This window comes from Oncorhynchus tshawytscha, linkage group LG08 (assembly GCF_018296145.1).
Source record: "Oncorhynchus tshawytscha isolate Ot180627B linkage group LG08, Otsh_v2.0, whole genome shotgun sequence".
In the NCBI taxonomy this organism is placed as follows: Eukaryota; Metazoa; Chordata; class Actinopteri; order Salmoniformes; family Salmonidae; genus Oncorhynchus; species Oncorhynchus tshawytscha.
Window position 1 is genome coordinate 46256300 of NC_056436.1, and position 14959 is coordinate 46271258.

Sequence of the window (14959 nt, forward strand, 5' to 3'; positions counted from 1 at the left end):
AGAAATGTAGGGAGGGAGAAAGTGATCGAGAAAGAAAAAGAAAGGCAGGGGTTTAGAAGAGGCAGAAGGAGAAAAGTAAAGAGAGGAGGAGGCTGAAAGAGAGAAATAACAAGTAGGAGAGAGAAAGTAAGAGAGAGAGATATATGGAAAAGGTCAGGAGAGGGTGAGGCAGGCAGTCTCACACACACACACACACACACACACACACACACACACACACACACACACACACACACACACACACACACACACACACACACACACACACACACACAGATGGATGAGTCACCGGAGAGCGTTTGGAGAGTGTTTAAGAGGCTCTAATTGCATCTGGTGAGAAAATATAAAAGCTACCTCTTGAACAGAGAGCAAAAAGAAAGAGGGGCAGAAAATGGAGAAAGTGAGAGAGAAAGAGAGACAGAGTGAGAGAGAGAGAAAGAGGGCTTTGGATGGATGCATTACCACTTACAGGTTCAGATAATTACCCTCTCCTTGCTTACGAGGTAGAGTGAAAGGATAGAAAGAAAGAGATGGAGAATAAACAACATATTCATTAGTTGGGAAGAATGATACACAGTCTAAAAAAATAAATCAATAATTCAGTGTATGAAAAAACATGTAAAGTGTTGGTGCCATGTTTCATAAAAGATCCCAGAAATGTTCCATATGCACAAAAAAGCTTATTTCTCTCAAATTTGTGCGCACATTTGTTTATATCTCTGTTAGTGATCATTTCTCCTTTGCCAAGATAATCTATCCACCTGACATATGTGGCATTTCAAGAAGCTGATTAAACAGCATGATCTTTACACAGGTGCACCTTGTGCTGGTGACAATAAAAGGCCACTCTAATATGTGAGGGACCGGCTCGATTCGGTCTTATGTATCAACATTTGAAATTGTGTTTTTTTTTTTATACATTGGATAAAAGTAGAGACTGAAACTGTGCTGCTGGCAACAATTTAACGTTTACTGACACTGGCCATATTCAACGGGTGTTGAGCGTTTGTAAATTCGTTAGTTATTCTGTGCTCTGGCACACTCAGACAAGAGTGCTCTGAAATCGGAGTAGATAGCCAGAGCGAATTTACCAGCTACGTCTATCAACAGATGTCGCAGTGACATCATGAACATTCTATTGAAATGGTGACTTGCATAGTGGAGTCTTTTGTTTAGACATGTAGCTAGCTAGCTAGAAAAACAATTAACCATAATCCCAACTCATAACGTTACTACCCTGCATAAATATGCAGGTGGCTAACCAACCAGGTTCAATGTTAGCTAGCTAGCTAACAGTAGGCTATAATTAGCCGTGTAAATGGCTCTGACATACGAATAATATTACTAAAGTACACAGATCATACACATAATGTTAGCTAGTGAGCAAGCCAGCTAACGTTAGCCAGCTAGCTAACAGTACACTAACTTGAAATTAAAATTACTTTGACAAAATTAGAAACGTGTAATATCTGAAAATGTTGCTAGCTAGACTCTTACCCGTATACATGGATGAACGCTTCTCCCTCTCTGTCATGGATGCCATGGTTGCCCTTAGCTTGAAGATGTAATCCAGAGACAGGTGATTTATACCAAAGCCTGCATATTTGCAATCAAACGGCAGAATTTTCTCCATCTCCTTAGCTATCATACTCTAATTCCACTGGGCCTACCACTGATTTCAAAACATGGTCCTCCAGAAGTGGAGAGCAACACTTTTGCAGTTCTACTACATCACATCTTTCAAAAAAGCCACATTAGAAAGGATTACCTACACATACTGACCAGCTCATGTTATAGACAGAAGCGTGCTACACAGCAGACCAATCCAAACTCGTCTCTCGGCATATCCAGCCCATCCATTATCTCAGACAATCGTGGCTAGTGGGAACGTTCCTGTCTTTGTCTTTGGCTAAACCAACTAGGCTCGTAATTTAACAATTTTATTCGTATTTACAGATGCCGTACAAGTTTGTTATTAAGGCACATGAAAGTTCAACAAGGCATTTCTGCCAAAAAAACGCGTTTTGATATTAAAACAAAGTTCACGTTCAAATGACTCTCCTGTGAAGTAGTGACACGCGACATATGCCTAGTTTCCTTAAACAAGTCACAAATGTGCAGTTTTGTCACACAACAGAATGCTACAGATAAGGGAGCATGCACTTGACATGCTGACTGCAGGAATGTTCGCCAGAGCTGTTGCCAGAGAATTGAACTTCTCTACCATAATCCACATCCAGCTTCTTCACCTGCGGGATCGTTTGAGCATTTCTGTCTGTAATAAAGCCCTTTTGTAGGGGAAAACTTATTCTGATTAGGGAGGCAGACCCAGCCAGTGGGTGGGACCATGCCCTCCCAGGCCCACCCATGGCTGCGCCCCTGCCCAGTCATGTTAAATCCATAGATTAGGGCCTAATTTATTTATTTCAATTGACTGATTTCCTTATTTGAGCATTAATGTTGAAATTGTTGCATGTTTATAGTTTTGTTCAGTATATATACAGTAAATATACATATTTACCATATAATATATGATAACAAATATCTTAAAAAACATTATTTCAGTGACTATGTGACGCAACACCAAGTGTACAGCATGAAAAAGCAACAGTACAGTACCTCAACCCTGGAGAGTTATTTCTAAGAATCTGTTTCTCTTTCATCCTTAAGGAAAACCTCCCGAGGAGTCATTTGCGTAGGCCGGGCAGCAGAGAGCTCCGTCACCTGACGATCCAATCGCGTCATTAGCCCCCGGGCCAAACCATTGACACCGCACCCCTTCCGGGGGCTGACATTCACGTAATCTGCTTGTGCTGCTATCACCTCAAATTGTCTCTTATCTCTCCACGCAGTGATGCCTATTAGCGCCTTGGCAGAAGGAGTTGATAATCCATGCCAGGGTATATGATATCAGAGGTGGTACGTCAGAGATGGCGCGCGATGCCATCTGGGTTTCCCAGATTGCCCATCTGTGGGCAATGAGGTGGGCGAGAGCCCATTACGACATGCTTTGGAAGTGGATGGTGGTAACTAATAAAAGGGCCCCGACACCAGAGCCGGATGTCCCCGTATGTCTCAACTCCACAGATGTGAGACACCGATGCGGTCCAATAATAGACTGAGGTGCTAATGAAGATAGAGCTCCGTGGTCTAGTTATTCCCATTGGAGGTGTGGTGCTTTATTTACCTGGAGCTGCCATTCTTTTGGGTGGGGAAGTTTATTAATGAAGTGGTATACTGTACCTTGACAAACACACACGTCACATGCATGCACACACCCAGCTTGCGAAACACACACTCACAGATAAAGACTGATACAGACTCAGCGAGGTAACGCACCCCTTTTACGTTTTGAGGGCGATAATATATTGCAAGGAAATCAGTGGCAGCTGCATTTACCCGAGGACCACCGCTCAGTTTATGAACACCGACTTGGCAAAACTATAGTTTGTTAACAAGAAATTTGTGGAGTGGTTGGAAAATTAGTTTTAATGACTTCAACCTAAGTGTATGTAAACTTCCGACTTCAACAGTATATTGTATGCGCAAAACATTTGGGAAATTATATTATTTCAAACTAATACAATTGCTCAGAGAAAGAGATTTTGTTTAACAAGTAATAAAAAACAATTTAAAAAAGGTAGGGGTCAAAATTATTGACACACCTGTTTTCAATACCTCACATTCAGAGGATAACGGCACAGAACCTTTTTCTAAAATGTTTTATGAGTTGGAAGGATCTACAGAATCCTTCCAGATCGTTGGTATTCTTCATCTGTGCTTATGGACCACAGGTTTTCAATGGGTTTCAATTCTGGAGACAGATGGCCGTTGCAAAATGTTGATTTTGTGGCCAATTAACCATTTCTTTGTGTATTTTCATGTATGCTTGGTGTTATTATCTTGCTGGAAGATCCATTTGTGGACAGGTTTTTGGCAAAAAATATCCTAGTACTGGGTAAAGTGTATGACGCCGTTGACCTTAACAAGGACGCCAGGACCAGTGAAAGCAAAATAGCCACTTTAACATCAAAGATCAACCATCATATTTTACAGTAGGTATGGGGTTCTTTTCTGCTCATGCATTCTCATTTTGATGCCAAACCAACCACTGGTGTGCATGACCAAAGAGTTCTATTTACATGTCAACCAACAAAGGGCTGCCGTTTTAAGGGCTCATAACCAACTGTGCTATTTTGAGTCCGACACGAACTGCTTTGTCGAGGCAAGGTCCAAATCCCGTCATCAGCATGAAGAAAAGATGGAGAAAAAAGGCGAGGAGGGCGGGGTGTCTTGTAAGAATTTGACGACGAGTAGGTAAACCCCTACTACCCTCGGTATTATTGGCTGAACAACAACACGAATAATATAGAACTGTCTGGCTTCTCCGTGCAGGACAGAGTAGCTACGTAAATAACTGTGGTGCGAGATGTCTAATATTAAAGAAGTCTCAAGGTATTGCTCACCTGAGGCAGAATACCTCATGATAAGCTGTAGACCACACTATCTACCAAGAGAGTTCTCATCTATATTATTCGTAGCCGTCTATTTACCGCCACAAACCGATGCTGGCACTAAGACCACACACAATGAGATGTATAAGGCCATTAGCAAACAAGAAAATGCTTATCCAGAAACAGCACTCCTAGTGGCCGGGGACTTTAATACAGGAAAACTTAAATTAATTTGACCTAATTTTTACCAACATGTCACAAGTGCAACCAGAGGGGGAAAAAACTCTAGGCCACCTTTATTCCACACACAAAGACGCATACAAAGATCTCCCTCGCCCTCCATTTGGCAAATCTGATCTCTTATAAAACATCCCGCTATGCCCTCAGATGAACCATCAAACAGGCAACGATTGAATCCTATCACACCGGCTCTGACGCTCGTCAGATGTGGCAGGGCTTGAAAACTATTACGCACAACAAAGGGAAACCCAGCCGCGAGCTGCTCAGTGATGCGAGCCTACCAGACGAGCTAAATGCATTTTATGCTCGCTTCGAGGCAAGCAACACTGAAGCATGCGTGAGAGCACCAGCTGTACCGGACGATTTTCAACCTCTCTCTGGCCGAGTCTGTAATACCTACATGTTTCAAACAGACCACCAAATTCCATGTGGCCAAGAAAGCGAAGGTAACCTGCCTAAATGATTACCACCCTGTAGCACTCACGTCGGTAGCCATGAAGTGCTTTGAAAGGCTGGTCATGGCTTACATAAACACCATCATGCCAGAAACCCTAGAACCACTCCAATTTCTATTCGACCCCAACAGATCCACTGATGACACAATCTCCATCTCATTCAAACACTGCCCTTTCCCACCATTGTATTTGGCGCATGTGACAAATCAAATTTGATTTGAAATGGCATTGGCACTTGGATTGGAACCGGTACTTTGGTCAGATGGCATGAAAATAGAGCTCTTTGGAAATGCCCAGACTAAGGATATAAGGGATCTGGAAGGATTCTGTATGGAGGAATGGTCTAAGATCCCTCCCAATGTGTTCTCCAGCTCATAAAATATTTTTGAAAAAGGCTCAGTGTCATTATCCTCGTAAGCGGAGGTATTGAAAGGCATGGGGAAAAAGGCTGTCAATTTTTAGCCCTACTTTTTTGAGTAAAAAAAATAAAAGGTTTACTACAAAATCTCTTTCTCTGAACAATTGTATTAGTATAACATAATATAATTTCATAATTTCTTTGAGCATACAATATATATTATGATTTATTTTACACAGTAATTTTTGCTCATTTTTATCAAGGGTGTCAATCATTTCAGACCCCATTGTAATATATAGCTAGGGATGTTATTCTGAACAACAAAGACAATCTGGGAAAATAAGATAATGGTGACAGTGTCAATTTCAATAATGTATGAATGAACAGAGGATTGTGCCAGTAAAGCGGGCTTAGTTCTTGATAAATCAGAATCTAAAAGAAATTCCCTGATGACTCACTGTAGGTTGGAACAGAGATTGTCGAGCGTTGCTTCAGGACAGACAGACAGACGTACCGTTGTTCTCATGGGACAGGCCAACAGACAGAAAGATGTAGACAGAGGTAGACAGTACGAAGACAGTACATAGATAGACGTCCAGACTGACCGTTGTTCTCATGGGACAGGCGCAGGGCCTGCAGGGAGGTGTCCGGGCTGATCTCCAGCTGGCACACCATTACCTTGGCATGGCTTAAGGCTGGCAGTGCCCGCCGCAGATCCTCGCCACCCAGTAGCAGGTTGGCACCAGCCACGATCACAATGGCATTCTCCCCTGCGGACGTGACACAACGAAAGTGACCAAATGGAAAGATGAGGACGGGGCATGAGGGTCACTGGCCCTCGCTTACGACAGCATAGGTACGTACTGTGTTTTTGTGTGTGTCACACACACACACTCACACAACAATACCCATAAAAATAACACAGCTAGTCATTCCAGGTGCATAGTGTTGGAGTACTAAAACACAGTCAGAGGAGATTGGAGCATGTCGAAGGGCCAGTCCAAGGCTAACAGGGGTCTGAGATCCTTGAACCACTTTTGCTCAGTGGATTCAGGAAATTAACTGTCATTCAACAATTGTAAGTCCTGTCAAATCATCTTTAGAAAGTGAATCCAAAATATAAATGAATTTCCTGGATTGAGTTACAATGACCAAAATGACCATGGAATGTTGTTTTCAACGAGAATCTCAATCAATTGTACCCGTTTATATCACACTGGTTAGTAGGGTTGGGCTTTGTCCTATCGTGATATACACATTCTTTTTTTGTCTTACCGGAGTGACATGGGCTGGATAGAAGCAGTCTACTGCGTTTAGGACTGGATAATAATTGCTTTATTTGCCTCATAAAATAATAGAAAATAAATAATATTGTTTGTTCTAACTCTCATAAAGCTGTGATTGAAAAAAGCTTATGCAGAGATCCCTCTGTGTGTCAAAATGCAAGCCGAGATCTCACGCTCAGAGTTGCTTAAAACAAACTTAAGCCTATGCAACATTAACCAAATAAAAACAGTTCTGTAGCAATGAGGTTTATGCAGTAGGCTATAGGCCCAATATATCATCACTGCATACTGGCTATCCTTGAGTTGCCCTGCCAATGTTGTTCTTCTCAGACCATTATGAAATTATATATATAAATGTGGTATTTGATCACACTGGTAATAGATCATTTTAGTATTACAGGTGAGGCACAGCTGAGTGAGCATTGGGGCTGTCCCCGACTAAAAAACATCTTGGTTGACCAAAAGTTGTTCTTTCGACCAATCGATTGGTGTATTTTTTCCATATACAGTGCATTTCAAAAGTATTCAGACCCCTTGGCTTTTTCCACATTTTGTTACGTTACAGCCTTATTCTAAAATTGATTAACTAAAAATATTTCCTCATCAATATACACACACAATACCCCATAATGACAAAGTGAAAACGGGTTTTTAGAAATGTTTGCAAATTTATTCAGACCCTTTGCTATGAGACTCAAAATTGAGCTCAGGTGCATCCTGTTTCCATTGATCAACCTTGAGATGTTTCGACATGTAACGAGTGCACTGAGAGTCGGGAAGCAAGTACAGAGAGTTTTAATAAATAAACAAAACAATAAACATGAAACACAAACAACACACCAACATGAAACAGAGTTAATAACACCTGAGGAAAGAACCAAGGGGAGTGACAGATAAAGGGAAGATAATCAAGGAGGTGATGGAGTCCAAGTGACAGGTGACAGGCGTGCGGGATAAATCAGCAGCCTGATGACATAGAGGCCAGAGAGGGAGTATACGTGACACGACAACTTGATTGGAGTCCACCTTTGGTAAATTCAATTGATTGGACATGAAAGGCACATACCTGTCAATTTAAGGTCCCGCAGTTGACAGTGCATGTCAGAGCAAAAACCAAGCCATGAGGTCAAAGGAATTGTCCGTAGAGCTCCGAGACAGGATTGTGTTGAAGAACAGATCTGGGGAAGGGTACCAAAAAATGTCTGCAGCATTGAAGGTCCCCAAGAACACAGTGGCCTCCCTCCATCCTTCTTAAATTAAAGAAGTTTGGAACCACCAAGACTCTAACTAGAACTGGCAGCCTGGCCAAACTGAGAAGGGCCTTGGTCAGGGAGGTGAACTGGTCACTTTGACAGAGCTCCAGAGTTCCTCTGTGGAGATGGGAGAAACTTCCAGAAAGACAACCATCTCTGCAGCACTCCACCAATCAGGCCTTTATGGTAGAGTGGCCAGACTGTAACGGCTGTTGGAAGGAGAGGACTAAGATGCAGCGTGGTAAGTGTCCATGTTAAATTTATTCGATAAGCTGAACACTGAAACTCAAAGTAAACAAAAGAACAACCGAAACAGTCCTGTCTAGTAGAGACACAGAAACAAAAACAGGCTGCCTAAGTATGGTCCTCAATCAGAGACAACGATTGCCAGCTGCCTCTGATTGGGAACCATACCAGGCCAAACACATAGAAATGGAAAACATAGAACACAAAACATAGAATGCCCACCCCAACTCACGCCCTGACCAAACTAAAACAGAGTCATAAAAAAGGAACTAAGGTCAGGACGTGACACAGATGGAAGCCACTCCTTAGTAAAAGGCACATGACACTCTATTTGGAGTTTGCCAAAAGGCACCTAAAGACTCCCAGACCATGAGAAACAAGATTCTCTGGTCTGACGGATCCAAGATTGAACTCTTCTCCTGAATGCAAAGCTTCACTTCTGGAGGAAACCTGGAACCATCCCTACAGTGAAGCATGTTGGTGGCAGCATCGTGCTGTGAGGATTTTTTTCAGCGGCAGGGACTGGGAGACTAGTCAGGATAAAGGGAAAGATGAATGGAGCAAAGTAGAGAGATCCTTGATGAAAACCTGCTCTGGACGCTCAGGACCGGGGCGAAGGTTCACCTTCCAACAGGATAATGACCCTTAGCACACAGCCAAGACAACGCAGGAGTGGCATCAGGACAAGTCTCTGAATGTCCTTGAGTGGCCCAGCCAGAGCCCGGAATTGAACCTGATCGAAGGAGAGATCTGAAGATAGCTGTGCATTGATGCTCCTCATCCAACCTGACAAAGGTTGAGATGATCTGCAGAGAAGAACGGGACAAACTCCCCGAATACAGGTGTGCCAAGCTTGTAGCGTCATACACAAGAAGACTTGAGGCTGTAATCGCTGCCAAAGGTGCTTCAACAAAGTACTGAGTAAAGGATCTGAATCCTTATGTAATGTGATTTTTATACATATGCAAAAATGTCTAAAAAACAGTTTTCGCTTTGTCATTAAAAATAAGGCTGCAACATTTTAGAATCCATTTTTGAATAAGGCTGTAACGTAACAAAATGTGGAAAATGTCAAGGGGTCTCAATACTTTCTGAAGACACTGTATATACACACCCTATGTGTCTTAATACAATCAGCTATACTAAACAAAAATATAAACGCAATATGCAACTATTTCAAATATTTTACTGAGTTAAAGTTCAATGATATCAGTCGTTGAACTAAATTAATTAGGCCCTTATCTATAGATTTCCCATGATTGGGCAGGGGTGCAGCTATGGGTGGGCCTGGGAGGGCATAGGCCCACACACAAGTCAGCCTGGCCCTCCCACTGAGGAGCCAGGCCCAGCCAATCAGAATGAGTTTTCCCCACAAAAGGGCTTTATTTCAGAACAAAAATATTCCTCAGCAACCTGGGGTTCTATTCAAATCTAAATAAAATTATACAAACCTAAAAAGTAACTTCTATTGCCATTGCCAACTATGTAAAAATAGCCGAAATAAAGCCAACAAATAAAAACATTGCAGCCTGCAGGTAGAAACTATCCTGATAAAAAAAGATATCCTATAAATCACATTGGCTACGCATGGCATGTCTGCCACGAACTTGAAAGAAGCTTGCAATAACAAACTTGCAACATTGTATAAAATATTCTGGGCTCGGTCAGACACAGCTGTATGCTATTTTGCACAAGGGATAAGCGCTCATCGGGTAGACAAATTTTATGACATTTCCACTAGATCAGAGCATGACATTTTTCCCTTTCACACCATGGTTATCGAAAGGGAGAGAGCTGGAAAGATTTTTCAAAAACATTGAGGAACTATTGTCATTCTCAATGGATGGAAAAACAGACTGTTTGTTTGTTTTACTTTGAGGTGACGAAAACAATACTTTGAGAAGCTCCACAGCTCATTAGTGAAGACGCAGTTAAGCCAATCAGAAATACTATCAGATCCCCAAATGGGCACATTTTCAGTATATACCTACATTTGCGCACAGGCCAGGTAGCATATAGGCCTACTTTTATGCGGAACCGGGTGCATGTCCTTACTCAACATTGACAGTAGTGCTCCAAACAAAAGACAATGGACTAGGAATGCCTTGGCGATTGACCGGTTGGTGACCACTTGCTTAGTCTATAGACTTTCACTCTTATTTTAAAAAGCCACAACTTTAGGACAACACCTTGGGTAGGCTAGAATATTTGGGATATAAGCTACTGTTCATCATTTTAACTTGTCTTAAAGCTTTTATGATAGGCCAGTAGGAGGAATGAGGATAGGTTATTGGCCATTTGGTTTTCAACCTCGCTTGGAGGGATTTTCCCGGGCCAGCATGGATAAGCTTAAACTTAAATAAACTTGTCATTCGACTTTTCTAAAGGCTATTGTTATTGGTTGTTCTCTCTCATTATCAGTCCCCTGCCTAACTTACATTTCAGGCTATTCAAATAACGTTTTGAGATGGAACTCCGTTACATTCATCGTTTAAATCGGGAGAAAGCCATGCATACAACAATGAAGCGTAGCCTTCAGCCATATACATAAACCATATAGAATGCAGAGAGAAGGGAATATAGACAGTTTTTTTTTTTAAACAGCTAAACATAAGATAGGTGTCCATTAGGAGTGTCCATTATATATATAAAAAAAATCATGAATATGTTTAGGCTATAGCCTAATGCATCTGACAGAGAGAGTCAGCAAGAAACAATACTTTCTGACTGGACATTTTGTGCTGCTTTGGTGGAATTCTCTGCATTGTGTGGCCTACATTCCTCTTTTGCGTTCTGTATCACATATTTATTGAAATATGTTATCGTAAATAGGAACAGGTTTAATGTGCACTGCAAGACTCCGATCTTTACTACGGGGTGCCAGTCAAGTTCAAATAGGCTAAACCCTTGTGATTCTGGATTAGCTAGCCCATCCCCGGTTCTAAGCATACTAACCATTTCTAGCTGAACATCATAGCAGGCCTGGAAGCAGTTACTAATCAAAAGAGGACCATCGTGCCCTCCCAAGTTTGGTATGTACGTATAACCAGTGAATCCAGATAAGCAACAAATGTGATGGGTCTGCACTAATGTCGTATAAAGCCTACTTCATTTTTATTTTTCACTGCATCAGGGAGGCATAAATATTTGTATGAAAATAACAAGTTTCAACAACTGAGACATAAACTGAACAAGTTCCACAGACATGTGACTAACAGAAATGGAATAATGTGTTCCTGAACAAAGGGGGGCTCAAAATCAAAAGTAACAGTCAGTATCTGGTGTGGCCACCTGCTGCATTAAGTACTGCAGTACTCCTCCTCATGAACTGCACCAGATTTGCCTGTTCTTGCTTTGAGATGTTACCCCACTCTTCCACCAAGGCACCTGCAAGTTCCCGGACATTTCTCGGGGGAATGGCCCTAGCCCTCACCCTCCGATCCAACAGGTCTCAGACGTGCGCAATGGGATAGAGATCCGGGCTCTTTGCTGGCCATGGCAGAACACTGACATTCCTGTCTTGCAGGAAATCACGCACAGAACGAGCAGTATGGCTGGTGGCATTGTCATGTTGGAGGGTCATGTCAGGATGAGTCTGCAGGAAGGGTACCACATGAGGGAGGAGGATGTCTTCCTGTAACGCACAACGTTGAGATTGCCTGCAATGACAACAAGCTCAATCCGATGATGCTGTGACACACCGCCCCAGACCATGACCGACCCTCCACCTCGATCCCCCTCCAGAGTACAGGCCTCGGTGTAACGCTCATTCCTTCAACGATAAACGCAAAACCGACCATCACTGTCTGGTGAGGACCTGCCTTACACAGGCCTATAACCCCTCAGTCCAGCCTCTCTCAGCCTATTGCAGACAGTCTGAGCACTGATGGAGGGATTGTGCATTCCTGGTGTAACTCGGGCAGTTGTTGATTTAGTGCTGTCTTAGGCATCTCACAGTAAGGACACTGCAATTTATTGCCCTGGCCACATCTGCAGTCCTCATGCCTCCTTGCAGCATGCCTAAGGCACATTCATACAGATGAGCAGGGACCCTGGGTATCTTTCTTTTGGTGTTTTTCAGAGTCAGTAGAAAGGCCTCTTTAGTGTCCTAAGTTTTCATAACTGTGACCTTAATTGCCTACTGTCTGTAAGCTGTTAGTGTCTTAACAACCGTTCCACAGGTGCATGTTCATTAATTGTTTATGGTTCATTGAATAAGCATGGGAAACAGTGTTTAAACCCTTTACAATGAAGATCTGTGAAGTTATTTGGATTTTTACGGAATTATCTTTGAAAGACAGGGTCCTGAAAAAGGGACGCCTTTTTTTTGCTGAGTTTAGAAGATGAAAAACAGTTCAGTACTGGAATTTGTGTTACTTTCGGTACTTCTGTGAAATATATCTCACGTCTTATACCGATTGAGAGGATCTCGTCTGTATCGTAATTTGTCTGAATCTTTTCAAGGAGGCAATAGTAAGCTAGCCAGGCTACATGCGCTTACAGCTGACATAGGGCGAGCTACTTTTGAGAAGCAAGCGATGAGAAAATGATGACATTTGACTTCTTCAAACAAAAACATAATACCTCCATGCCAGCAACTTGTTGACAAAACTGTTTCCAGAAGCAAACATTGGGAATACTTTGATTACAAAGCAGATGACGAGGGCCAGTCAACAGAAACAACTAAGCAAAAGGTTTTATAAAGCAGTGCAAGGGAGGTTTAGCTCCAAAACTACAAACAATTTTACACATGACATTTGCATTGTAACATTCTTCTAGCAACTTAATCTTGGTTACCCGGTAGTAAAATTATGTCGCGTAAATTTGTAATTTCCTATTTTACTTCTGGGGATGGGGGGGTGTTGTTAACGATTGTGATTACCTTTGCTCGAAGGAAGTGAACTCTCTGCCATACCCCTCTCTTCCGTAATTTCACACATGTTTATGTAATGTAAAAATGTCATTTTTGATTTGATAAATTTTTACGATATAGCCAATTTTGAGTTTGTGGAATGTAGTGGAAACCGTTTATCATCCGCACCCAGGCTTGAAAATCATTGCACCAATTTAAGCACTACCTTCGCCCAATCCTGATTCATCCAAATAATCAATGACGAAAACCCCAAACCAGGAACTACTGCTTCTCGTAATCACATAATCCTACGTGAGCCTTGACAGATTCTCACCGTTTCATCTGTCCACGAGAGATTACTAGCAACTCAATTCCAATTATTTTTGAATGACACGAACATATATTTAGCATGACATTCATGTGAGCATTATAATATGACTACAACCCAAAAGTAAAGTAATGTGAAATAACGTAGTTATGCCAGCAATATATTTAGACTGCTTCGAGTTTGTCTAGGCTTGCTGGCAGTAGTTAGCCAGCAGCCCTGGATAGAGCATTGCACCCTGGGAGTTGAAATGCACTCTGAGAATCGTAGTATGCTGTGCAAAATCCATTGTACTTCTATGGGGTGTTAGACTATTGCAATATAGAAACTTCAGAAATTAGCTTCAAAGTGTTTTTTTTTGTGCCGTTTTGGAACTAAACTACGATTTTAATACATTAAATGATTTAGCTATAATGAATCATAGGTTTAATGAATGTCATTATGGCCATAGATGGGCAAATTAACCCTGATATGTATCAAATAACATTTGAAAACAGTTTAGATGTAATTGTCAAATTATTTTGTGTGCTCCGAGTCTCAGACATGGGTTTTGCATATGGAATATTGAAGATATTCTTCTGTTATTTAATATGGTGTTTTATTTTGTTTAACAAATTGATGAGAGAATATATTATATTTGTTATTGTAGTTGTTGTACTAGTTTTTTCATTATTCTAATATAATGTTCAAATGCTCAACTATCGCTATCGAAGTATAAATGCTGGTATCATGACTACACTATAAGAGCCCATGTTATGGCAGAAATGGATTCTGCACGAATGCCCGGCCGCCCCGTCTTCAGTCAGCTGTAAATTCCACACCATGTTTATTTTTTTACAATTATGACGGTTACTTTATTTTCACGGCGGTCTTCATCCATTACCGTCGGTTATACGGTAATAGTCATCCCTAACGCAAACCCTTCTTCCGAAAACACTAACTTCCTGTGTACCTCCGCAGGATTCGCAAGATTTGTACTATTCACACACACCCGCATGCACGAACACACACTCACACTCAAGCGCTTCGCCCACCCACATATCAGCGATGCATTATATCACCTGATTCTATTTGCAGACACAGATGCAGATAAAGCCCAGGCTAATTTTACACTCTGTGCAGAGGAGGGTTTAGAGGGATGTAGTAGAGTGGTGTGTACTGATCCTCATCCCATTCAGATGCACTTAGTGTGTAGGTGCACATCTGGTGAATCCTTCTCCTCAGTAAAGCACATGTATGTGTGTGTGTGTGTGAGTGAGTAACCAAGTAAGTGCACATTGAGCAAGTGAGTGATTGTATGTGTTGGTTATTTGTTGAGGGGATTTTTACATTTTAACAGGGCAGTCTACGACCCTCGTTTACCTGCATCGTTGACAATGATGGAGGCAGCACCAGTGGCTGAGTCAACCGTCTGCCCCACAAACTCTACAGAGGGAGAAAAAGAGGAATAAAGAGGAAGCATTTCAACACATACGATGTATTCCTTCATT

The 14959-nt window shown here is 41.8% G+C and overlaps 1 protein-coding gene across 2 annotated transcripts in view; it reads right to left on the reverse strand.

Annotated features, from left to right (window-relative positions):
• Positions 1-14959, reverse strand: part of rbks (ribokinase) — a 63812-nt gene that overhangs the window by 24903 nt on the left and 23950 nt on the right. The window contains exons 5-6 of one of the 2 annotated variants that reach the window (XM_024429683.2): positions 14832-14894; positions 6113-6277 (exon numbers count right to left, since the gene is read on the reverse strand). In XM_024429683.2, the coding sequence (XP_024285451.1) occupies positions 6113-6277; positions 14832-14894 (228 nt within the window). The remainder of the gene's footprint in view (positions 1-6112; positions 6278-14831; positions 14895-14959) is intronic. The other variant, XM_024429684.2, reaches the window with a different exon arrangement.